The sequence below is a fragment of the Vidua chalybeata genome, chromosome 4, assembly GCF_026979565.1.
Source record: "Vidua chalybeata isolate OUT-0048 chromosome 4, bVidCha1 merged haplotype, whole genome shotgun sequence".
In the NCBI taxonomy this organism is placed as follows: domain Eukaryota; kingdom Metazoa; phylum Chordata; class Aves; order Passeriformes; family Viduidae; genus Vidua; species Vidua chalybeata.
The window spans coordinates 66,729,505-66,757,239 of NC_071533.1; the positions used below are offsets into that span (position 1 = coordinate 66,729,505).

General features: G+C 42.7%; 1 protein-coding gene across 3 annotated transcripts in view; it reads right to left on the minus strand.

The window, feature by feature from the left end:
* The window catches only part of FGFRL1 (fibroblast growth factor receptor like 1), a 164,790-nt gene that overhangs the window by 63,776 nt on the left and 73,279 nt on the right, over nt 1–27,735 (minus strand). For all 3 annotated transcript variants that reach the window (XR_008430577.1, XM_053941050.1, XM_053941049.1), the window contains exon 3: nt 19,011–19,283. Coding sequence is in view for 2 of the 3 variants with exons in the window: in XM_053941050.1 (XP_053797025.1) it covers nt 19,011–19,283 (273 nt within the window). In the remaining variant the exon portion in view is untranslated. The remainder of the gene's footprint in view (nt 1–19,010; nt 19,284–27,735) is intronic.

The window sequence follows — 27,735 nt, forward strand, 5'->3', positions numbered from 1 at the left end:
CAAATTAGCTCCCAAGATCACTGCCCAAGATCTCACTCACATTTCAAGCACACTGGAGCATCCTTTCCTTCTCCTGCACTCCAAGTTCAACACTCAGCATCCACCCTGCACCTAAACTCGCAGCCTCCACTGCCTCTATCTCACATTACCAAAGCTCCATCTTTTCACCAGCAAATCTTGAGGAAAGATTAAAGGTGAGCCTGAAGCCTCATGCTAATACAAAATTTACCAGACTTCACTCTCCTTTATACATATATATATATATACATATTTATATCTATTATATTTATTTTCACCTGCGTAAGTTGATTGTCCTGCTGGCCTCAAGTTGTGTTAGGGGATGCTAAGATTGGATATTAGAAAAAATTTCTTCACCACAAGGGTGGTCAAGCACTGGAACAGAGTTATTACTTGGACTCAATAATCTTAAAAGTCTATTCCAACCTAGGCACTACTATGATTCCAGTTTAGAGAAAAGAAGGCTGAGGAGCAACTCATCACTTTCTACAGCTTCCTGAGGAGGGGAAGTGGAGAGGGAAGAGCTGAGCTCTTCTACCTGGTATCCAGTGCCAGGACATGTGGGAATGGATCCAAGCTGCACCAGGGGAAGTCTAGATTGAACACTGGGAAGCATTTCTTTACCAGAGGTTGTCCAAACACTGGAACAGGCTTTCCAGAGTAGTGGTTGATGTCCTGAGACTGTCAGTGCTTGAGACATTTGGACAATGCCCTTAGCAGCACACATTAACTTGGTCATCCCTGAATTCCTCAGATGATCATTGCAGGTCCCATGCAACTGAAATAATATGTTCTATTATATGCTATTCCATTGTGGTACATTATGCAACATGAAAATTAAACAGGATGCATGAATTCTATGACAGAAGCAGATTTCTAAGACTGCTGTAGACAACTTTGAAGTTAATGTTTCTTTTACGATTACATTGGCGCATTTGCTGAGAAATCCACTGTTACCCACTGCTAAGGAAATCCTGTCAAACAGCTACCAGTGTTAAAAAGAAGAATTTCCCTTACTTAACCTTTTGAGGAACAAGAGGTTAACAGAAAAGGTAAATTGTAAATCTTTCCAATTTAGAAAGTGGGACCATTTCAGCAATATTTTCAAGGAAATCTACAGCCAGTGTGTTCCCAGAATTAAAATGGAAAACCTGACACCTTTAATAATTTCCTGCCACTGTATAGCTGTCAGCATTGCATGGACTCTATCAACCCAAAAGTTAACTTTCAAGGTTAGGAAACCTTTGCATTCATATGCTTTTGGGTTGTTTTTGTAGTTTTCTTCCCTCTGCAGCCCCAAGATACTTGGCTGAGGAAAGGCAACACTGTGAGTTTTTTACGGGTTCTTCCTTTCCCTATAAAACAGGATGCAATAAAGATCTGAACAGGGGACTTTTGGACCACTCCCATAGCTCAAATAAGTTTCCCTTCATGTCAAGTCATGAGACACAACTTTCACTGTGGCTGTGAAGAAGCAAAGTGTGGCTGCAATTAAATCCAGATGCCAAAACAAAAACCAGAGCCCCTCGAGGATGAACACAGTCCCTCTAGGGGTACACGTGTGTTGTATATAAGACCCAGGTAGAAAGCAATAACCAGTGGCAGACATGGTTAAATGGACTGCTTGAATACAAGAACCAGGATTAAAATCCAGGTTTTTAACTCCTTGCCTTGTGTCCAACATACTGTGCCACTCCTGTCTCTGGGGTAATGTGCTGACCATAATTAAGATTATGGAGGACTGAGGTAAAGTTACATTATGCTGGGTTCATACCACTCATGGATGCACACAGCTTTTACCAGCTTATCAGTCTACATAAACTTTTATGAAAAATGCAATTTCTCTATTTCTTGACCTCTTCCTCATATGTAAATCCAAGTCAAATCAGCATCACCAAGATCACAATGAGCATTGAGAGTCATCAGCAAGGAAAATGGTCACAGTATTTTACTTCTCTTGCCTGTTTATTACAGAAAAAAAAACCCTGGTTTTCTTCCCCAGAGGTGTTGTAGGGTATATTATCAGCTTATTTAATCACTGGGGAGATGTTCACATACCCGTGTCTCAGCCAGAGATGCTCAGGACACCAGAGCACTACAAGTTATTATTTGATCACTTTTAATAATAAAAGCAGTCTAACATCATAAACACTACCCAAAAAGCACTCCAAAGCACATAAATCGCTGAGAGGAGAAAAGCAGCAGATCTAAGAGGAGGGAGCTCACAGGGAAGGAAAAGACTATGACTATAGAAAATGTTTCCATGGTGCTCTTAATTATTTTACCCCCACAATCCCCTACAGTATGCTGCCTTTAAATTTTCTTTTTCACAACAGAGAAAGCATTTGAGACAGGAGCAGGCATTTGGTTCAACTGTCCACTCTCAGCCCTGCAAAACCACAGGGCACTCTCTGTATTCCCACCTCCACCGTGCCGGGGAATTACATCAGCCCTGCTCCAGAGAGCTGGCGGGCCAACAAAAATAACTGTTACTGACCAAGAGCGCTGTTGCAAGGAATATTTTTGGAACTGTACTCTACATTCCTCTGAGTCCCCTGCTTCCTAGTCCAAACATATCATGGCCTAAAAATTCCTCACATTTTCTATGCAGTGTTTCCTTTGGGCTCGCACAATGGGGCAGTTCTTCTGCTCAGCAGCACTAGTGTTCTGGAAAGGGAAGGGAAAAAAAAAATGCTGCAGCACTAAATAACCCTAATGGCAACCACAAGGGCCACAGTGTTATTTTTAGGTCAGAAAAATGATGCAGAAGGAAACAGAGTCACCTCAGAGTTACCTTCCACTGGCCTTTAGTGAACAAAAGTCCAAAGAATTTGGTTATTTCTTCCATGTGGTGGTAAGGGGACTCACCTATCTTTGTGGTGAAGACACAGCTATTTAGTTGGGTTTTGCATGGAAGAAGGAGGCCAGGAGGATGTGGCATCTCCCTCTGACAGCACCTCCAGGACTGTACAGAGGTAACAGAGACCCAAAGTCTCCTCAGCTCCATGCTCAGCCTCCTCATCACTGCAAGAGGCACAAACCAACAGAGGCAAGTTCTAGGTTGTGTCCAGGCTGTGCAGCTGCCATCATCTTCCCAGAGGAAACATCCCAGACATCCCACCCAGGTGACACTGTATGATGCCTTCCACTCTCACATCTGTCAGTGTACTGGCATAAGGTCATTTTGGAAATGACCAAACAAAGGAACTGGACAGAATGTGTACAACTACAAATATTCCAGCCTAGGCCAAGCATTGGGAAAAAAAAAAAAAAAAACAAACTTCTATTCCTTCTTCATATGCATTTCTACCATTTCCTTTTCTCCTTCACTGGAAGAATGTAATTTTCCTTATTATCAAGGTAAAAGTCACGGCTGATCTTGCAGGGAGAAGTTATATCTACCTTCCAGTCCATGTTCTTCTCCAGCCCTGTCACAAACACCATGATTTGCCCAGTCTTGGAACAAATTTCTATTTGAACAGAAACAGGCTACTAGACAACATGTGCTTCACTGGCCAATACTTTGTTTCCTTTTTTAGCTAACCAGATAAGAAAGACAATGCAGAGAAAAAACTAATAGAAGGCATAAAGAGGCCACTTATTCTACCAGTGCTCTGCACAAGGTTTAGAAGCTTCCTCTACCTCTTAGTACCTCTTACACCACCAGTCCTTGATCAACTTTATCTCTTCAGACTCTAAAGGTTGGGACCCTAATCTCCCCATGCATAGTTGGGCCTGGAAGCATCTGTGTTTTAAAAAATAATTGTTTTAAATAATTTTTAAAGGTATTTGAATTCACTGCACATTCACACTTGCCATGAAACTGTTTTCAAACACAAGGAGAGTAAAGCAAATTCATTCTTTTGGGTGTTATAACTGAGAGATGAGGAATGGGCTGGGGAAATTAGTATTTAGGTGGAACTAATTAGCAACAACTAAAAGCTAAATGACAATGTAACCCACAGCCCCCTTGTGGGATATTCTAAAATGGCTGTGTATGTCTGAAACATTTCAAGGACTTTCATTATCTGCTTGGTCTTCCATTTTCACAGCTCAGATAAATCAGTATTTTCTACCACAACATGCAGCTTGGTGCCCTGCAGAATAATTCCCCAGCCATACATTCCAGAGATACAGAAGCACACAAAATATGATCTCTTTTACTAGGCTAATAAAAATCAGAAAGTGTACTGTACAAATTTTATAGACCTCAAAGGTCTATCTTCTATAGGAAGAAACTGGGACTCCAGACTACTGTCGGGCACCATAACACAGAGAAAAAATATTTATCAGCTGCTTTGGAAAACCCACCAGGCAGAAGTCACCAGCAAAGCAAAATAACACAACTGTAACTCACCTGAATCTTTCCTCTCTGAGGAGCTCTTTGGCGCTTCGGTTTCCACTTGCAGATTAGCGCTTAGAGAGCCACAAGGGAAAAAGGGCCAACCAGCAAGGAAAATACCTCTGCCTCTTGGAGCCTACCCTGAGCAGGCAACTCTATACAATGAGAATGTAAAGTGCCAGGGCTCTGCTCCCTCGTGCTGAGCCTGCTCTGCCTCCTGATAGGGGTCACAGCTCCCTCCAGCTCAGCCAGGCTGGGGCCGCTCCAAGAAGGGAAGGCGCCTGCTCCGTGCAGAATGTCCCGCTGGTTCAGTAGGGTGATTCAGGGAACCTACTTGTGATCCCTTCCTGAAATGCACCGGCCCTTGAGGTATTACAGTGACACTGAGAGCTCTGGGGTATGTCAAGAACAGTCCACATGGCTGTGCTGCTCCTTGCTGAGCTGGATACAGGAGATGGGAAACCCAAATGCTCCTGAAAACTCACTTCCAAGCCAAGATGGTCTCCATGTGGGCACAGCTTCTCCACAAAGTGAGGGGAGGCAGAGTGCAAAAACACGGGAGGGAAGAAAATGGAAAGATTCATGCCATTTTTTCCCTAGGGAAACCAAAGTGCTGAGCTGTTGCTTTTATAAAGCTGAATGACTGGGCAAAAGGTAGGAAGAAAATTCTGTTAATTGTCAGATTGGTGAAAGTGGGAAGATGCTGAATACTGGAGATCTGTTGCAAAGGAAGACGTGTGTTTGTTGTGACTGGCTTCCATTTATGTAATTTGCAACTAATTTAGTCCCAAATTCATTAGCTGATTTCTATGTTTCTGACAAATGAACAACAAAATCCCTCCCTGGATTTGTAGAGTGGAGGGAGACTTCCATAACCTTGTCAGGTTTGGGGGAAACAGAGAGAGAAGTATTGAGACGAAGTTCCTCAAATGAGATTAACTTAAGCAATCTGAAGTATTCTGCACGGGAGAGGCAGGGGGTCACACAACCAGTTTAGCCCAGGTTAGTGAGATGAGGAATCCATTCCCACAGCCTAGTGGAAAAAAACAGTGGGTGTCTTCAGCCCAGCTTTAGTCCTAGTTTCAGTGCTGAAAGACAGAACAAATTGATCTGGCTCATGACTTTGACATTTGCTCTGCTATCAGCATCAGCTCTATCTGATAGGATGACACTGCTTAAGCTGTGGTAGCCAGAGGAAATCCAATGCTAAGGAAATGGACATTCATTTAATGTTTATCTAGGATCAGCTCCACCAATGAATTCCAGATGTTGGCTTTAATTGTCGCATTCTGGTATGTTTAAGCAGCAGGAGTTCGTAAGGCCGATTTGTAAATCAATCTGGCAGACTCATACTGAATCCCATCTCTGCCAGCTTTTCTAAGTCAGGGGATGCTCTTAAAATGTTAAGTACTTAATGTGTCTGCAATGCAAAAAGGAGGAAATATTAAAAAAAAAAAAAAATCCCTCCCCTAATGTTTTCTTCTTTTGCTCCTTCGATCCTTCATTTCCTTCCCGTAAAACTGCAAGACTTGCCATTCCCTTCAAATGAGTCCAATGAATTTCCAGGTGAGTCCTAAAGCTAAGGAGGGCAGGTATCAGGATGCAGTCCTGCAACACGGGTGGGGCACCCTGCTCATCATTCACATACATTCCTTCTGAGTAACTCCACCAATTTCCCACCACAGCCAATGGCAACTGCATGCATGGACTACATCCAACAGCAGCGTTCCTGATATTTGAGCCTCCAGTTTTCATAAACTGGAAAAAAAAATTGATTACTGCAACCTGGGGACTGTCTCAGTTCTCAGCTTCTGTATTCTTCTAGCTTGTGTTTAACTGTTACAGCTCATGTCGAGGGGTGGTACAGAAATGGCTTTCCTATTCTGAATCCCAAAGCATCATATGAGCTCCAAGTCAGACACCAGCAAACCTAGCAATGGTTTTGTTCTCAGCACGACTTCACACATCAGCTCAATGTCCTATTGTTAGGGGATTACTTATTGCCACAGCCAACTTACCAGTCAGGCCTTGCTTACAGGAGAGAAAACTATTCTAAAAAATAGCTTTTAAGTACCATGTCCCTACTGACTAGGGCAGACACTATAGCTCATTAAAATTGCTTTTGAAACCCGTTTTCTCAATTTCCTTTCAAAACACCTGCTTCTGAGAAAGCACCTCAGTATTCAACACATGTGAACCCTACTTACATTTTCCCAGGAATGTGTGCTTAGTACACATATTTTTCAAGAAGTGTCACTGGATAGTTAGGTAAGGTTTCAAAAGCTTTCAGCAACGGCAATATTCATCCCATGGAAGTTCATGGGAATTCTTCAAAAGGGGTTGACTCAGCCTCAGCTGACTGCTTTTGAAAAACTCCCCTTTATCTGCTATCTTTGATGGTCCCAGAGATAAAATGCTGAAAGTTCAGTTTACCATCCTCCTTTAACACTACAGGACTCTACGTGGGGTCCACTTCTCCCCTCAGTAAGAACATGGAAAGCATTTCACTCATGACCCAAGTCATACTATATTTGAAGAGAGGCATGAGAAAAGCAGTGGCTAAAAATCCACCAATACTCAGAGCAGAGACCAAAGTATCAGCAAAGAGCTGGCGCTATCATCTCCCCTTAGCCATGGTTTAGCATTTGAGGCTGGAGAAAAAATCCCACTGCATTACAATAGCAGATGCCCCAAAATAGGCAGGGTGAAATAACTAGTCTTGAAAATACCTTCCAAGTCCATGGGGCCATAAACAAGTAAAGCCCAAAAGCAACGCCATCCCCAAAAGTGAAATCATTATCATTGCACATCCTGCAGAGTGCTGGGGTGGCACCAGGTGTCATGTCACATCTGCAATATAAAAAAGCAAGTCAGAACTCCATATGGGAAAAAACAAACTGGTTATTTCTCCACAGGAAACAGGCTCCCTATACCAAGTGTCATAAAAGCTGGTACAGTGCTCCAGGGAGATAGAAAAATACTCTAAAAAAAGATTACAGCAGAACTAATAGGAATTATATGCAAGCATATTGTTGACTTTTATTCCTCATGTCTGTAACTATTTCTATGGTCCATAGAATATAAGAAAAATATTAATAGATTTGGCCCAAAACACAGAAGAGTGCTTTGCCCAAATACGAGGTGGGAAGGATCTAGCGAAACTTTTAAAGAGTTTCTCCTTCAGGATATGCCAAGGATATGACATGGCTTTGGAGTAACAGAGGTGCTGTCACGGAATCTGCAGTATTCCCTCCCTTGCTGAAGATGCTGAAGGGTGGCAAAATGTCACTTGTGAGCAGCCCAGTGTGCAGCCCATCCTCCTGATAAGTGTGGAGCTTTGAACACAGGCAGGGCCAAAAATTCTGAAGAAAAGTTAACACATGTCAAACAAACAAATAGCAATAACCACATACAAGGCATAACTTGTGTATTTAAGATTTAACAAGCTAATTCATAGTTGAATATGTCCATGATGCAGTTTTGGCGTAGAACAAGGGTAAAATGTATCCAAAACATTCCTTGTGAAGGGATATGAGATACACAAGACCACTGACACTACTGAGGATGTTCAGTTGATAAATTTCTCTCTCATGCAATTCTACCCATCTACCCCTGAAAGATGTTGCTCTTTTGTCTGTTTATCATGGCAAGGTCTCAAGGGGCCACCACAAAATTCTCCATAATTATCCAAGGACAGAGCACTCAGAAAACATCATCTTTTTGAAGGTCACACAGGCATGTTTTTACAATGGTCTTGGTTAGAGTTTCTCAGACACCTCCCTAGAGGCTCTGAAAACCATCCCAGAGGAAAGGGGGTGATGGAGTCCCTACAGATGAGGCCAGTGTGAGCAGGACACAGTTCCCGTGCCAGGAGCAAGCTCAGCACCTTGCTTGCATTTCAAATCAAAGACATAGACCAGCTTCTCAAAATTCACCATCAATATTTTCACTTCCCAGAAGTGAAGGCTGCTGCATCTTCCAAACCTCCTTGAAGGAAAGGGATTAACAAAACCACACTCAAACCAAAGCAGCTCACAAGAGACCTTGGCTGACACAACCCTCTTGATGCTGTTGCCACAACTTTCTCCTGAGTTGGAGTTTCTCCTGCCAAAGCACACGCCCGGGCTACCAAGAGGAGCTGCAGTAGGCTTGCAGTTGTCAGGAGACACTGCAAACAGAGCACAAACACTGGGCTGTGCTGGGGACTGGGGAGGCGTCGTTCTTCTCCTCCATGAGATTCCTGGGATTGTTCAGCAGGGAATCCCAGCCTGCATCTGAAGTGGATCCAACTCCCCCAGTTCCCTACCAGTGACCAAGGAGGACTGCCACCAGTTCTCCTCTCTCCTGCAAGCTGCACATTCAGCAAAGGTGAGACGAAGATCCTTGCCTACTTCAGTGCAAAGGTCACCGTAATTGTTTTGAGTTTGAAAAAACCCCAACACAAAACCAACACACCAGGTCACATCCCTTCTCTTTAAGAAGAGAAACATTCAATACTGGACTAAAGAAAACTCAGTGAATAATTTGGTGGTGATGCTTTTCCAAATCAAAATAGTTTTGCAATGGAGGATTCAATGCCAAATATTTCAAAGCCTTTTGTTGACAATCAAGAAAAGAAGAAGAAAGACATCAACTGCCTTTGTTGCACTGGATCATTTCAATGGAAAATAAAATAATTTGTTTCTCTTTAATTTACATGAAATATTTTCTGTACAGGCCTGTTAATAATTTAACTTGATATTAAACAACAGCATTGTTTTCACTGTTTGCCTCTCTATTGTCCCTAAATCTGTCCCTATTGTTCTGCCACTTGCAGTAATTTAAAACAACCCAGAAAAATCACAGACAGATGCATTGTGCAGAGGACAGATGTGCTGACCTACACAGCCCTTTAACAGCTACACCTGCAAAGTGTGTTTATGTTCTTTGCTTTTTGCTGCATATTAAAAGAAAGTTTTCTTTAAAACATTATCTCGAGAGCTGCAAAATATATCATGGGAGTAGAAAGTGAAGGGATAAATTCTCTGTTATCTGATTCCTCTTACTCCTTATTTCTACCCTCTTTTCCTTGGCTTCAGTGCAAGGAACAGGTTCCATCCCGCCAGAGCAACCAGAATAAAACTGACATTTTATGAGTGGAAACAGTCCAAGGATGGTGGCTTATGCTCTTAACAGCCTGACTTCTCAACCTCTGAAAGCAGCAGTGGTGCTGCTTCCAGTGGCTGCAGAACACCTTAAAAAGCAGCACAAACTGACAATGAAAATAAACTACAGTTGCCGCACTGCTGGAGTCTGGCAGCCCTTAACAAATACAGCAGCGTCTGGGTGTTAAAATACATAAATCTGTCATCATTACCAGGCTAAGGGGTCGTCATCCTATTCTCAAAATAAAAGAACTGTGCATAATCAGTAGGGCAGGGAGTTCAGAACAAAGTATGCCTTTTACAAACTCTCAACTGCTGATAGATGGATGTTTGCAAGGGACTTAATGTCTTTAACAGGGTACGTTTAAGAAGGAGTGTAGGTTTCAGAACTCCTGGGATTAGTACTTTTTTTTTTCCTCTTCTTTTCCAAGTTTATTGCCAAGAAGTGTATAATGTAAACACTCAGGTCTTCTAACTATGAAACCCACATTATTATAAAGAAGGAAGAATCAAAGCCTTCTAGCACAATGATATTATTCACAAAGGACAACACAGAATATGTTCCTCCTCTCATCGAACAAAAATAAATTGGATTTTAAAATAGGTCTGTACACTAATTTTCAGCAGTTTTGTTGATTTTTATTTTCCTTTTTTCATCTTTTTCTTAATGTGGATGCCAAAGACAGCATAGGAAAGGCAGAGAACCAGACCCTACAGGAATGTAAAAATATAGCTCCTCAGCAACCATACATTTAACAGGCAACATACCTACATGCATGGATCAAGAGGCAGCATGTGAGCAATTGGTGCTGTGTACGTGCACTTACACATAAAAATGCAGTCTCCAAAAACAACATTCAAGCTACACGCTATAAACGGGTCCAACTTGGCACTGCTCACTCTACAATAAATATTCTTCACTGTGCTTTAATTTACAAGTGTGCCTTTTGGGTATTTCTGAGTTAACTGATACCAAAGGGAAAATTTGGCTAAAACCCCACTATCTGTGGTGTTTACTATGCAAACTGAGGACAGCAGAGCTATGTGGTGGCACAAGGGAATGGGGCACAGTGCTCTGGCACAGACCTCCTGGAGACACTGTGCCCATGAAGCTCAACTCTGCTTCAGTGGTCCTCTGAGTCCAGTTGAGGCCATGCTAAATCCTTCACTCCCAGCTTTCAGCAAGAAGCAGAGGGAGGAGCACAACATCCAAGGAAAAACTGTCACGAATAGGGGAGGACAGCAGTAGTTGTAGGGAAGTTGTAGAAAGATCCTGCTACTTGTAGAAGTCACCACCTACTTACCACCTACTTGGCAAGGTGGTAGATATCTCAAAGCTGCTGATGCCCAGCCCTGCAATTAGCTTGATGGCTTCTCATTACTTGGGGCACTAGTAATTAAAAGACTCCTAACTACTATTCTGCAGTCATTGCAAACCTTGACTGGGAATCTAGACCACCTTTGGAAAGCCTGCCTTCCACACACATGCAGATCACCAGCTTGGAGCAGGGACTGCCTTGGCTTTACTCAGGAACACAGCTATTTCTCAGCATTGTGGATATGCAGATGTGGACAAATCTCCAGCTGAGCACATCAGCCCTGTGCTGTCAACAGAGAAATTCTGCCCACTGCCCATATGGAGGATTGCACCCAGACAGCTCTGATTAATAAAGTCAGAGGAAAGAGATGTTTTTAGCCTCAGACAAACTGACGAGAAAAACCCAACATGAACACCACAAACTCACTGGGATCAGAGGCTCTTTCTATTAATATCATTTAACACAAGGAAGCCATAAATTGCTCAGATCAAACACAGTTTTAATGTCAGCCTGCCTGGTATTGTGTGTTGCTTTCATTCCCAAACAATATTCATGCAGCAAGCATAGCTGCAGCTTGCTATTTGCACGGGTGTAGCAGCCACTACACACTCCAAAGCATCTGCAAAGGATTGTGGGCTAAATGCATCCATATGTCCTGCATGCCTGGGATTTACACTGGCTGCAGCTCTGGTTTGCCACAGTCTGCCACAGGATGGAGTATGGGGGGAAATTATATATCCATACATATATGTATGAATTTCATGCTTACATCCATGGAAAAAAAACCTTTTCATTTCCTTTAAATTGTGAACAGGTGTTGTCACCTTCTTAACTTGGCTTCTATGTTACAGCTTCACAAAGGGGAAAAAGAGATCTACCCGAAACAGTGAGGCTTTTGTTAGCCAGAACATGATGTATTGATAAGCATACTGTAAATTTTGTTATAAAATCAAATGAAACTAATAAAACCGAACAAAGATCTTGTAAAAACTGTGGACATTATACAGCATTAGCACTGAGCTACATAATAGATCTGGACTTGGAAGAAACAAAACTGCTGCCCAGTTGTGGTATTTTCCAGCCTTTTACATCCGTTCACCAAGACCATCAGTCAAACCACTCAGTGTTACATTTTTGATCAGTCATTTTTAGGATAGTTACAGCTAACACTGGCACTCACATCATCACCTCTTTATGGAGCAAGCTTTTCAAGAACAAATTGTTATGGGCTGTTGTGACATCAGTCTAGTGCAGCACTCATCAAAATTAGGAAAACTAGGGAAATTGTTTCCCTGTAGCAATCCAGCAATAGTCACACCTTTTCATTTCGGCATATTTCTTTCTCCTCCTTTCCTCTCCCAGGACAGTGGACATTTTACAGGACTCAACATGCTTTATATATTGGACAGGGAGTTTGCTGGACTCTGAGTTGGATCTCTCAAATCAGGAAGAAGTGAAGAACCCCTGAAATTCAGGGGGTAGGAACACTGATTGTTTTTAGGTTTCTTTTCACGTGCTTGTGCTGTCCCTGAGCAGCACCAAGCTTGGTCAGGGTGTGTGTCTTTATGCCTTCGCTAATAAATACTGAGAAGGAAGAGCCCTTGCTTGGGTGAGGGCATCATTAGTCAAGGATGAGTCACTTCCAGTGGAAAAGGAGCTTCACTTCCAAGTGAACAGCTTCTAGCTATGAGTTTGCACCAAAACATGAAAACACTCACAGTTCACTGGCTCCTCTACTCACTGGATCCATTCATGCCCATTTCCAGTCTCCTCCCACAGGCTGGCATGCAGGATTCCCTCACCTGGCAACACCAGTAAGGCAGCTCTCGTTAAGAACCAAACCCCTACCTACACCTCCACAGAGGGTGACATGGTGGCACCTCATCACATGTTGACAAGAAGTCCTTGTGCAATGATTCCAGTGGCTGGGTCTTAGGAAGGCTCCCCTTTTCTGCCCAGCTCCCAAAGGCCCAAACCAATCTGAGCTTTAATTAGCAACACAACCATTACTAAGCATCAGTGGCTATGGCCAGATCCTCATCTGGTGTTAATCACCCTGCGTGTGCACAGGAGGCCACCAACGTAGATCCAGCTGCTGCATTGGGACCTTAACAAATTAAACACGAACTTTGTAACTGTTTATTGTCACAAGGAACTCTTCATTTCCATATAACAACTGACTAATCATCATTAGCCATGATTATATGTCCTGTGATTGTGTTAATGGTCCCACACTGGATGGACTGCCCTTTGCACTTCATGTTGAAGTAAATGCACTAAAGACATTTTGCTAACTCCATACCATGATCAGCACAGGCTACACCACCTTGTTCTCAAATGCAAAAACTGCATATTTTCTCCCTTTATTTTTGAAGTGTTGACTCATTTCAATTTTTGCTTAGCATTAGCAGACCCTCGGAGCACACATTGCTGACTCAGGGTTGATTCACATCTTCCTGCTGAGCACATCTCTCTCTGGTCCCCAGAGTTTCTTAAGAGGCCAAAACCCAAACATAAATGAATTTGTCATGCTTTTCCAAGATGGCTGGTGGCACCTGACTCTGGGCTAGAAATGTTTTCTCAGCTTTTGCACTGTAAATGAGTTCTGAGACATGGATTGATGACTTCATTGCAGAAGTGTAATGCAAACCATGCTTTACTGTACTTGATTTTTTTTCACACAGTATTTTCTACTACTACAAGCAGAAAAAAGAATGTAAGAATAAATATCCGTTCAGACAAAGCCATGAATTTTTTTCAGGATACTTATGCTGACTGTTTTAAAAAAAAATTGTTATTTTAATGCAAATTTTTCACACATGCCTGTTATCAAAGAGAGCTGTCTTTGGACAAGCTGTAAAAAAGCATAAAATAGCAGTTGGCTCAGCAGGAAAAAGCTACTTTAAAGATAAATCATCTGATGTCAGGGCAGATTCTTGAAGCAATCAATTGTAATAGACAGATAGCAGACATTTAACAGCAAACTTGATTTGTCTGAAAGTGAGATGTAGCTCAAATTCTGAACAGCCCATCAGTGGTTTAGGACAACAAGCTGCACTCTTCCTCCTGCTCTCTGCATCAACACTTTAATACTCTACAGCCCAAATGGGGCCAAGTGTCTGGGTCCCTCAGAGGGCCAGGCACCAGAGGGGGAGATGAACTGGATATATGATGGATTCTTCACCAAAATATTCCTCAAAAATAAAGAACAAAACAAAACAAAACAAAACAAAAACAAAACAAAACAAAAAAACTAAAGAACAAAGAACAAAATAAACAACTGCAGCAGTCAGAGATATAGGACAAGAAAAATAAATTCAGGAGAAGTTGTTTCTTGGAATCACATGTTGATTATTTTTTGTGCTGAGATGCACCCAAGCAAGATGGGTCCTTGGCAGTTTACAAACACCAAGTGAAGCAAGAAGGTGACAGTCCCAAACCCAGCTCTTGCTGCTGCCTTTTTTTTTTTTTCCTTTGCTACAGAAAGCAATAAGAAACATGGATGCAGATGTGAAAACAGAGACAGTTTGATCTTTCATCACCTGGTTGAGCAACTAATGCAAGAAGTATTTACTGGCAGCACCTGTAGCAATAGCCCCACATGTTGTAATGCTGGCACACCTTGCAGGATTTGGCCTACAACACTTCTGCAAGTGAAAAGTCCTCTGTGTTGTGTATCACTGAAAGAGGTCATTATGTTACAGCATAAATATTTACCTATAGTCTTTCCTACAGCTGTTCACAAACAATTTTCCCTTCAGAGAATGTCCAGACTCCTGAAACTCGGGATACTGTTTATTATTGCAGAGAGAGCAGTAATGGAGGCCCTCCAGCACTTCCATGTTAGAATACTTTGTTTTCTCAGTTATTTTTGAGTCAGGAAAAGCTCACGCATTTGGGCTAAATTTTCCCAGGGAGGGCCTGATGGCTGGAGTGTGGCTCCATGTGTGCAAACTCACAGTTTGGCCAAGCTGGCCACAGCTCGACGGAGGCTTCAGTTACACCACCACCTGCTATTTTTTTTCTGCAGAACACGCCTCCCTTCAGCACACAAGGTGGACAGTTTTCAAATAAGGAATAGCTATTCAGCACTTTCTTTCTTCCTCTTTGGCCTTAAGTTTCCTTTTAGAGCACACTGGCAAGGAATTTTTTAATTATGCAGTAAAGAAACCGCAGGCTTCAACCAACCATCTATAAATTAAATGAAGTTACTTTTCACACCTTTCGAATTAATTCAGTTGAGGGAAAAAAGATAAGATTTAATGGGCATCATTGTAAATATAATTTTGAGGGAAGTATAGCACATTTGTTTTGATGAGCCACACAAAATTCTCCAAAATAAGGAACCATTGTACTTAATAACTTCAATGTAATTAAATACTGATTAAAGTTCCTCTTCCAGCATTTGTAAATCTGTCTGCAGTGTAATTGGCATCCCAAATCTTGTGGTGAGCCACAAAAACTATTAAGGATAGCTAAGAGAGGAAATTGTAGCTTTGACTTACATTGGTAATCTGCTTTTACTGGCTTACATTTCATGAAGGGCTGTATTAGAGCAGGATTCCTTGGATCTCTGGGATCCAGGCCCTGCAGTCTGGGAAGATGGGGAAATAAGCAGGGCAGAAACCAATTGCTACCATCTGGGTTGGCAAAGCCTTTGTTTGAGAATGAAGATCAAAACCCTAGAATAAGAGAAGATTCACTTCCAAAAGAGTAGCTAGGAAGATGCAAGATTAGGAGGAAAAGACTTTAGTATGTGTTATGAAGTAGGAATAGTCTTTTAGGGAGAGATTTAAGAGGTTTAGACTCAACTCTGAGCCTCAGCTCCTATTTTATGTGGTCTTGGCCTAATCACCTGGTCTCTCTTTATCTCAGTTACCATCTGTAAAATCACTGTAATCCATCTCATCTGCACTTTCAGACTGAGAGGCTCTCCAGCCAGGCAAGCTGTAGTCCTGTCTCCAGACATGCAGAGGCACACCTAAGTCTGCTCTGTTCGTGCACTGAGCTGGCTGGTGGCAAGCAAGATCTGTCCTGAAGCCACAAAGGGACACTCAAACAGTCTTATAGCTGGATTATTACATCTCACAGAGTCCAGCCAGGGAGCTCATCTCTGCCATGTCTGCTGGACCCACCAGTGTTGGAGGATCCACTGACCTTTTTATTCCTTTGTACAATGTCCCAGATTTTTGCTGGTCCTCTGTACTATTATGGAATAGAGTGGCTAGTAAAAGTTAAGATTAGTAAGAGTTACATAGCAGTGAAAGCAGGCAGAGAGGTCGGATACCACTGAATTTAGTCACAGCTCTCTGTAGGATTTGGGTAAATCATCACCTTATTCTGCTGCAGCCTCCATGTAAATAGCACAGGGGTGACAGTTCCTCACTTGCCAGTGGTGTGACAGAGCTCAGTTAGAGTTATACAGCATAACTCCAAAACCTTTCAATCGGCTACTGAATATTTTCCAGATACTATTGATTAAATTTCCAGAATGCTCTCATGTCAATATGAATTATATTCTTTTAAGTCCTAGTATTTCATGAATCATTTAATTCTGTTCCAGATCTAATATCATAACCACCTTGCTCATGTCTGACACCTGTGTGGTTTTACATGTTTGGTGTTAGCACTAAAGCTGGAATAAGAGGGGTTTTTCTCCTTTGAAGGGGTGGGAAAATAGAGAAGCCATATGGTTCAAAAAGCCTAACGAAGTTTTGTGCTTTCCAGAGCACAAACAAAACAGCTCCATCAATTTGATCTTCGTCATCAAAACTGACATGCAGTTGGTTTTAAAACACTGCCTCCTTCTCGAAAACCAACAAGGGGTTGATTTTCTCTCAACCAAAAGTATTCTCACCGAGACGAACACGAGCATCTGGCCATTGCATTAAATGTCTGGGTCCTTTGAAAGAGTAAGTCAGTGATACCTTGTGTTTACTTGCAGAGCTTGACAGGAAAGACACAAGGGGAACATTTGTTTCCAGGGGAAACTGCTCCAGTGAAAAGCAATCGGTTTGAAACGCTACATGAACACAACTGTACCACTAGAGACAGGGGCCATAAGTAATCCATCAAAAATGGTCTGAGCAACTAGAATGCACAAGGGCACACTGTGAGATGAGGAAAGAAGGTGCAAAATAGTATAAAAAGTACTGGGTTTAGCCAGCATTTACAACAAGGATGCATGGAAATGAATGATGCTTCAGCCCATATGTCTGACACAGATTTAGGTTAAAGTTACCCTTTTCTTGGCACTTGAGGATCAATATTTGTTTGCATAGGGCTCAATCTCACACCCACAGAGGCCAGTGGGATCTTGCCATTTCCTTCCATAGATGCCTGATGAAGCTCTAAATAACTAGTGTTTCTGCCCAGGGCTTTTCAGTGCCAAATATAATGAATACTATTGTTCTTAACACAATTATATTTGATAATCCAATTTCCCAACTGAGCAACTGAATTGGAGTTTTTGTCCCAATCTTTCCTGAATTCTAGTCCAACATTTACCCTGTGCCTCCTGGTTTTTTGGTTTTTTGTTTTCTTTTTTTTTTTTTTTTTTTTTTTTTTTTGTTGTTGTTGTTGTTCTTGTTGTTCTTGTTGTTCTATCAAGAATAGGCACAGCCTTCTTTGACTTACAGATACCTTGATGCCTCTACCCTGGAATAATAGGATCTGGCTTAAGCTTTACAGAAGACAGAGGATGACACAAGAGATCAAAGACTTTGGCAACCTCCACATACTGCAAAAGCACAAGCTGGACTGAAGCAGTCTCCTGTAGCATTCATTTCTCCACAGCAAGGAGGCTGGAAAGCACATACAAAAGGAGTCTGTGTAGACACAACTCTGTAAGACTATTTCCACTTCACCCTGTTTGTTCAGCATAGCACAGAGAAACAGATGAATGTGGCTAAGAAAGAGGTGAACAAGGAAAACCAAATCCTCAAACTACATAAACTATAAGATGACTTTTGCAGCTCTATCCCACTGATGCTACAGGAGTCACCGAAGGGTTTCCCTCACAGAAGCATCTCTTTTCAGGTAAGATATTTACATTCTGGTCCCTTTCTTATACTGGCTGTGCAGCAAAGTGCATTCTCCAAGAATCACCCTGCTATCAGGTGATAATCCTCCATCAAGCTGCACCAAGTGTCTGCTACATGCCCTGAGCCCACAGCAGTTTCCTCTCCTGCTGCAAACAGGAAAAAGGAGAAATAGAACAAAACCAGGCCAAGAGCCAACTGGTAGGCAGCTGGAAACTGCCCTAAACTCTGTTCTCACTCCCACCATCTCAGAAAAACAGAACTTTGTAGATCAGATCGTCAGGATGCTGATCAGGCAAAAGGTGAGCAAGATATCTGATCTCACCCCCTGCTTTGTAACCCTCCCCTTGGCTCCCTCAACATCCTCGAACACACTGATTTTCACCCAGCTCTTTTCCTTCTCCCAGTCAAGCACCAATGAGCACACTTCTGTGGCAGCCCCAGCAGAGGAATCTCTGATTACCCAGAGAAATGTCTTTGGGAGTCTTTGGGAATGCTCAGCCCAGCAAGTGGCCCCAAAATCTCATTGCTGGGCCAAGCAAGCCTTTTGAAAATGGGCAAAAGCACTGCCAGTGAACCCGCGGTCACTGAAACAGCATCTGAAGCTTTTTTAATCCTGCCTCCACCAAGAAGATTTCTCAGGAGCCGATCATCCCTGGGTTACATGCCAGCTCAGAGCTTTGTTCCAACCCAGATATTATTATTCCTGAAGACACCATGCTTTACGACAGCTCAGCACACGGATCTCCCCACTGTGTGCTTTCATACGGGTGCTCCAACATTTGTTTTGAGAGCTATCCTGTTCCAACAGCAAACATAAAGATCAGTGTGACCTCTCCTTATCACACAGCCTTTCCTGTGTGGAATTCATTGTGATCTGGACCCCAGTGGCTATTGCATCATTTCTGTTTATGTGTAACCTTTGGCACTCTGCAATCTTATCTGCCTGCAGCCGGCTGCAGCAGAAGATGCGCAGCAGCACAGCCAGCTCTGGCAATCCTCAAACACTGGAAGGGGCCAGCTAAGAGTGGAGGTCAGTGAATGATTAGCAAAGCAAATCTGCAACCACTGACAGCTACATGGAAATCAGCTCTCTCTGTGTGGCCCCAGAGCAGGTGAGGCCTGGCTTTGCCCCAGCTCTACTCACCGATGACGATGAGGGTGTAGTTGACGTTGGTGCTGCCGAAGCCATTGGTGGCTTTGCAGATGTAGGTCCCTGCATCTTCGCTCTCCACCTCCTTGATTTTCAGCCCTTGCTGGAGGATTCGGAACCTCGTCCAGCCGCTGTGGATGGTCCGTCCGTCCTTCATCCACATGGTGAGGGGCGGGGGGTCGCCCTCCACCGGGCACAGGAGCTTGATGGTCCTGCCCAGCCTCACGGACTGGCGGTGAGTCACTTTATCAGAGATCCTCGGGGGGCCTAGGAAAGAGCAGAGACAGGAACAGCTCTTATGGCTTTTGCCAATGACACAGCACTGATTCAAAGCCGAGTCATCAATCTGGCCTTTACACTGACTGCTATACAGAATAGAAAGTCCTTACCAAAATTCACTTACAACCAAGGCTGAAACTGTCAGCAATCACAGAGGGATACAGCAAGACCTGAAGCTGTAGCCTTGCCATCAGCAACAGCTTATGCTAACCCACCAGGGAAGCCTGGTTCTGAGGCTCTATTCCTTTTCCAAAATTTCCAGCCTTTTCCTGTCACAAGGAGCCCAACACAAAAAATGTTCTGGTGTATTTGGTAAAGAAACTGTAGTTGTTTTAAACTTAACACCTATCCTGAAGGCAAAATTAGTAACAGGATTGGTACTTAACAACAAAACACTGCCCCACACCCCCCAGATGTTTTAATTCTTTCATGTTGTATGTACAGTAATTCCCTTTAATAGTCACCAGATGGGCTTTATCTGAGACACATAAGCCTGCAGTTGTTGAACACATAACATTCATTGGGTAATGCTTCAATGAAAGACACAGCTTAGCCTGACACGTTAACATTGCTTATAATCCAAAAGAGGATATTTTTATAAATTTCCTTAGCAACCCTGATGGTTTGACCCACCTGACAAATATTTACTCTTTGTTAAAGGTGATAATTTCATACAAAAGAGAGTGTCCCTGGAATGTCAGAGTAAAAACACTGTTTGCCACATGATAACAGGATGCACTTGGACAGGCCAACAATCAGAAAAAAGAAGTGATAAAGACTCCAACAGTGGGAATTCTCCCATAGCTGAAATCCAACTGAAATTCCTTCCCAAGACTCTAGAAAGTTGAGTCTTTTTCCTGCATCTGCCTTTTCTGCCTTTTCATTAATTGCACAAGTTCTCTTCACAGATTGCAATAGCAGTGCTCTTCCCAGAATAGTCTATTAATGGGTGTGATAGTAAGTGCCCTGTTCTTGCACAAGGACAAAATGTTTTGCTAAGGATTGCTGATGCTGAGTTGCACCCAAAACCCACAAGATGTTTGTGGGATTTGGAACTGTTCCCTCATATTTTACTCCTGTTCCTAGTGTTTTGCAGGATTGGACCCACAGGGGATAAACTACAGAGCTCATAGTTGCACTTCCTCATGACTAATTCCTATTATTCCAAAGTCTGACTGATTTTTTCTCAGCCTGACTGAGGCAGTACATACAGTCCAGCTCCTGAATGACTCCAGAGCTGCTGTTGCAGTTACTCATGTTGAATCACACCCATGAATTTTGCAGCTTTGCTGGTGAAAAGAAATGCTACTCAAGCTGAGAACAGAGTGGTGAACCAGCTTGAAACTTTTTAAAATGAGTTTAACTAAGAGGCTGGTTAAATCAATGGGTCTTAGACACACTCAAATTCTCATGAACTCCTAATGACCCAAAGTAAGGACCTTGAGAGCACTTATTCTGAAAAAGTCCAAGATAACAAAGATAACAAAGAAAAAAAAGATAACGCCCACCCCTTCACAACTTCTGCAGTCACCTGTGAGACAGCATCTCAGAGGTGATGGTATCCTCCTATTCTCCAAGGGAACTGGCAAAACACCATGAGAAATCCCGCCTGTCCAGGTGTTTCTAAAAATTCCAAACCACCCTTATGTTCTTCACCTTGTGAGATTTCCAACCATCTTTGTGGATGGAGAGATAACCCCAAGACCTTCTGAATGCTGGTCTGACACAAATTGCATTGCTGAATATTTTAAAATTAAAATCCACCCATGAAGAAGGGCTCTCTGTGTTGGCTTTGATAAGGTAGAATTCAAAAACACTGGCTGCCCCCAAATTCTGTTACATTTCCCTACATGGTGCCCTCACTCAGTGCAAAGGAGCTGAAATGCCCAGACAAGTCCACAGACTTGTTGAAATTCTGGGTTGGCCCTTGGAGAGGTTCTTTCTGACTCAGAGCCCTATCAAACCAAGTCAAACTTCAAGAGTAGTTTCACTGCAACCTGCTTGTGAGCCAGGACACCACTTCATGCATATTCAAATGATAAAAACAGATCTATAATTAGTACTGGGAAAAAAATGTTTGGTGCAGGGCAAGCAGGGACAGTGGAGAGAGAGCACTCTCCTTCCAACGTGGAAGCCTGCTGTAGGCTCCTTCAAAATCCCTTTCCTTCCGACATTCATGTTGACTCCTGATGAATTTTGAGACCTGGAGGAATCAGATAGTTTCCCAGTCACGTCATGTGCTTCTCTGGGGCAGCCTGCACAAGCGGTGCTCCTGATGGCACCAGAGTTGCCTCTGGATCTGTCACATGTTTGGGTCAGTGGCAAGCTTGGTCCTCCTAAATGCCATTTTCCTTTGACTGACCTTTCATTCTGAGGAATTGTTGGATCAGTCCCTGTCACAGGATCTATCTGCAGACCTTTATGACATTTAGAAAAGGGTGCGTTTCTTAGAGTCATTCTGCCTAAAAACATTACTGCAGCTCTTCATTAGCTCCTCCAGCAGCTTTCTCAGGAACAGGAATAAACCCCCTCACTCTTTTTTTCTTGCTGTGAATTTTGCCAGATACAGCATGCACTTCTCAGTAGTGTACAGCTCTACAACAAAGATGATAAGGCCTTGTTTCTGTTCATTTAGTGCTGTAAGTATTTCCATTTTATTACCTATCATCTTTGCATTAATAACGTTCTGCTCAAGCAGTACTCTCTGGCATCAGTGTTCTGATGTAAAGATCAAGCAGCATGGTAATTATTACAATACTGTAATTTACTACTGTGTTTACAAAGAACCACAATACAATTCAGCACCTTCACATACGTCAGAGGCTTCAGACGCCCTGGCAAGCCAATGGTAGCTGGACCTCCTGAAGCCGGGCTACAGCAAGAATAAAATATTGATATCATCACGGATGTCTGTCCCTCTTTCTCATGTACAGGCATTCATTGGGTCCTATTTCACTACATATCTGTAGAGCCCTGCCTTGGGACTGCAACAGTGACGGATGAATGCTTTTCCAGTCAAGACACACTTTGGCACATCTCACCACTCTGCACCATCAGAGGCATCAGGGGAGGCAGCAGAGAGGGGTAAGTTTGTTTTGAAAAAAGGCCCTTCTCCAATATCCTCTGAGCAGCGGGTGCTACTGACACAGAGCTGCCTCACACACTGTCTAGGCAAAAACACCTTCCCCCTCGGAATCCAGATATTAAGCTGCTCAGCATCGCTCAGGTTCTCTTGGAAATTAATGTCCAAAGTTTCTCTGTAGCAGTTTCCTCTCCTGCTGCATGAACAGAGCAAAAACACGTAGCAAAAACATGCTGAGCCTGCCAATTTCCTGCATGCAGTGCTGCTACTGACAGGAGCTCCCCACCTTCCAGAATTGGCCCATAAAATGCCAGGGGGTGGCCAGGAGAGCTGAGTGCCCAGTTAGCCCTTCCAAGGCGCTGATTTGGGAGTGTCCCTGGTGTCTGACCCTGCAGGGCTGGGGCACGTGTGTGCTCACAGCTGAGTGCGGCAGTGTGGGAGCAGAGCCCAGGACATGGGCCCTGCAGGCTGGATACATATCTACAGCTGCTTAGCAAGGCAAAATCCCAGGAAAGCACCTGCTGCTTCACCTACAGCTGCCAGGGAGGTAAAAACAGGCTGAACCCTGGCTCTGACTGACTTCCCATCCCTCGCTGCTGCCGGCGTCTGTCCCATGCTCTAAGGCAGCATTAAAGGCAGATGAAATTACTGCTCAAGCAGCCTGTGTCACGATCTCTGCCGTCCTGGACTCCAGCTTTGTGTCATGTGCGAGTAGAAATGCTCTGAGTGCAATACCCTATGCCTGCTCACTATAGCACTGCTCTTGCCTTGTTTGTGGGCAAGGCAACACCCCAAGAACTGGAAAGCAATACCATAAGAGATTGTTCTGAAACCTGAAAACATTTCATTAAACCAGACTGTTAAAATAGTGACTTCATACATTTACCAATGCAAAATTAATGCTAATAGATATCATCTCTCTGGCTAGGGAGGAATGAATCCTGTCAACTGCCATGTGCCTGCACTCAGGGGTCAAAGCTCCAGACTGGATCCTTTCAAGGTGGAGTAGCAGAGAGCAAGTGCCCTCTGGCCCTGAGTGTAAATCCTAGAGGAGTCCCTACACTGTGCTCCGCCCAGTTTCTTAGCCATTAGGCAGTGATTCTTGGAAACATCAGCCTTTTTTAAGTGCTGAGGATCTCCTATCTCTGATGCTCCTGGACACAGCAACTATTTCCTGCAGCATTTTTTCATGGGATATGGGCATGAAAACAAGGCCCCAGGTAGATATTCCATTCAAGATTTTTAGGTATTTTTGTAGTCAGGGAGAGGGAACTCTTGCAGTTTTTCACCAGGCAAGGACAGCTCTCTATGGCCACGGGGCACTGCTTTTAAGCCCCATCACAGTGGAGAGGGCACAGCTGGTTCTACAGTCTGTCTGAACAGAAGGAGCTCGCTCAGAAAGTTAAGCCCCACCTCAACACAAGCGTAGTGGGGGCAGGTTTTCTTAAGTCCCCCTTGTCCTCAACCCAATAATTTGAGAGAATAATTTCTTAATACTCTGGCTGAGGGAGAAGGGTGGGACTTGACATCTGCGGATGTGACTCGGGAAGAAGTGATGAGAATGCAGCTGCCTCCCCCCGTGCTTCGTTGTTATTCTTTCTCCAAATACAAACTAAATATAACTTTGCCCCATAACATTCAAATCGTTCTAGTTAGTAGCAGGGATCATGCCTGGAGTTCCAAGGGCCAGGGTGCAATCAGGCTTAAAATATAATTTAAACAATCCAGAACCTACATTTTCCACCAAGTTATTTTCTTGCTTGTAGTTTCCCCATCTGCAAATACATATAAACACAACCAGAAAGAAACCAACAAGCTCAGCCAGATGCCAAGTTTTCTGTTCAAGATCATATAAACTCAGTCAAACATTTACAAGGAAATGCCATGATCACTTCATTTGTTTTAAATATTTCTGCTCATATACATGCAGACAAGTGTGCAGATTTATTTGCCTCATTTACGAATACAAGCAACTGGAATCCCCATTCTGTTCCATTATATAAAAGACAGACCTTACACCTGTCTTACTGAACAGCTGGGCAATTTTCAATTTATATCCACTATCCTACACCACAGAAAAGCCCCACTTGCTGCTCTGCTGCTGACACTGCTTTACTAGCATTCCTGCTCTCCTCCCCAGTGCCTTGGGAAGGGGTAGTAGTTGCCATTTCTTGGCAAAAGGAGTTATGTAAAACCCAAGAAAGCCTCTTTGCTTTAGCAAATAGCTATTTCCAGGAAGCAGCAAAAACTACTTCTAGAAGTGTATTTAAGACGCAACAGTGGAATAGCCTGGAGCTTCCTGTCCATATTTCTCACAGTCAAAAACACACACACATGTAATTATATTTTCCTGGGCTGCATTGCAAAGTTCATGCACTCGTTCAACTCATACATGTAGTAAACATGATTTACAGCTCTGTGTGAAAACCCTCTAAATATATGGTGTTTTGATAGTGACTCAAACCCAGCACTATAATTTAGTAACACCTAGCAGTGAAAGCTAAATGATTTCCCACTCCACATTCCTAACTTTCCATGAACCCCTTTTTACTGCTAACCTGGGGAGGAGATACTGCTCCTGCAATTGTTTGGACTTAGCCCTGCTATTCCTTCAACTAAACTGCACACTAACATCAAGCTTCACATATGGTGAACGCACCAGCACTGACCCACGTCCTATGAGACCATTTGCCATCATACAGTTCAAAGTGAGCTTTATTAACACATTAAACATAATTACAAAGAGGAAATTCCAAGGAAGGTCAACAAGCCCGGACAGTTTCTTGGAATGGAAAGTAATTTATAATATCCACATACTGTATTGTAAAGTTTATAAAGAAGTTAAATAAGTTTTAAGAGCCCCATGGGTTATGTATATTTTATAATTTAATACCAAACACATTCACTTTCTATGTAGATAAGACTTCTTTTGAAGTGCTGTGTTAGCAAATTAGCAAAGTCATTTACAATGAAGCACCCAAACAACCCATCAACACATGGAATTAGCATGAGGGGCTGTGGTACTGCAGACAGTGTATGTCCTATGAGGAAAATAGAGCTAAGCACAGAAATGTTTCACTACAGCAGTGAGATGAAGGAATTGGACAAAGCTTATTAACCAAACTGCTCATTTGGCGTAAACACAATCTCTTACACCAAAACTTGAGGTGACATTTGGCCTTCACTGTGCTCATGACTGTAAAACCTGAGCTTCCAAAGTCTTTACTGCCAGGGTGGTTCCCAGCAAAGTGGATTTCCTTTACCTTTCTAATGCTTCAAAACGTACACAGGCAGATGGAAAGGACCACCTAAAAGCCATGTTTAAAATACACATCCAGAGTTGCTTATCTTGGGGTACCTGCTGCTGCAAAGCTGGGCCAGACAATTCCTGCTTACAACCAGAGTTTAACCTTTTCTACAATAGTTTAACCCTCTCTGCAAGACCAACATGAGGATTATGTACTCACACTCTCTGCATATCATTATTACCATTATTTGTACTGGCATTCAGGCTGTAATGATGGATGAATGGATAGGGGCCTGGCTCTGCTAGGACAAACTCTACCAAGGAGCAAATCCCACAGGGAAGGCTTTACAAAGCAGTGCTGGGAACAGTTTCAATCAAGAGGAGTAGGTGTTCCTGAAAGAGAGGAACTCTTGGCTCTCTGCACAGTTGGAAGCCATTACATGGAGAGCAGAACTGATAAAAATGCTTTTTGAGAGAGATAAAAGGATGAATGTGTTGTCCGTGTATCCCATTAACTAATGGAATAAACAGTTCAAAGGACTGGTGAATCCAACATCTTTTCATATTTTCAAAACAAAACAGTTTGCATTTCCAAAAGGTATGTGTTAGCCAAGTAAAGTAGGGGTCAGCGTGGGGCTAACTGGTCCAAATGCTTTGGTATGTGACATGAGGAGATCAGATTAGATGAGCTAATGGGTCCTTCTTGGCTTGAAAACATAGGCGCCCACAGACAAAAACAATGCTTATCAAAAACAATCAAAAGATTAAAGAAAAAACCAACAGCATCTCTGTAGAACAAAGACTCTGAGCGAGGAACACAAAAACACCACAAGTATTTGCTGACCAGCCCCGATGGCTGGTCAGGCTTCGATTTGGAAATCATGGACTGTTTGCAGAAGCAAGCTCCAGGCTTGGGGTGCATTGCTCAGCCCAAGAACCTGATGGAGAAAACAGCTTTGCAGATCCATTTCACAGCAAATGAAGTACCATATTTTCTCTTTCTTCCCTACCTCTGTGGCAGGAGTTGCTTTGCTGATGAAATTTATATTTATTGATAGCACAAAAAGTACCTGCCATATTTTTACATGAGTAATAACTAGCCCCTTGGGTGAAGGCTGCCAGTAAATTTCCTACTCTAGATGTTCCAAAACTAAGAAAAATAGAATATCTGGGAACATGTTCCATTTAATTAAGTGCTCTGCATACACATTTCACTGACATTTAATAAAATAGTTATTGTATGTTAAACAATTGGCACTTGATTATTGCTTAGATTTATTAGTTCAACAACAGTAGATGAGATACGTATCTCTTACGAAGTTTCTAAATCCTTTGAGCATATGTTTTCAATAATCAGTTGGTATTTATTTAACATGAAATTACCATCTTATTAAATTAAATGTGTGCATGGGTGACATTCAATTTCAATTGTTGCCGAACATTTTTTCAGCAGCAAAAAATAGTAACTTTATCCCTCAGGTTTCGAGGTAGCAAACGCAAAGGAGAGTTAGGATTACTTCAAATTACTTTTGAAGAAACAGACTTAATATGCTGGAAAGTTTCTAGTGTGGAAGAAATGATATTATTTATTGTTTCTCAAGTGCTGCCAGTGGGATTAGTGTGGGCCAAAGGAGAAGACTAATATTTCTCCTCAAATGCTAAAATTATACTGACGGCACAGTGCAGGTATGCAGCTCAATGGATAATCAGAAAACTTTTTTTAGAGAAGAGATAAGTGCAACAAAGGTGTATTGGCACACACACCCTCACAATCTATCTCTTCCATTCCCATTCAAGAAGGCAAGCCCATCTAAGAAATGGCATTCCTAATTTGTTGGGCATTTTTTCAAAAGAAATGGCCTTAAAACATGGCTTCAAGTTTTTAAAATTAGAAGATTTTTTTTTTTTAATTTTAGCCTGCTATTTCCAGGAAGGACAAACTGTCTAATTCTGGAAGAAAGCTAGATATCCTCTGGCTTGAGGGAGGATCCAGAACCCAACTGAAATTCCATAGCCTCAACCTGCTCTCTCCAAACCTAACCCAAACCTCCACCATCTCCACCACAGGTCACAGAGGGACCATTCCTGCCAACACAAAACATTTGTTTGCT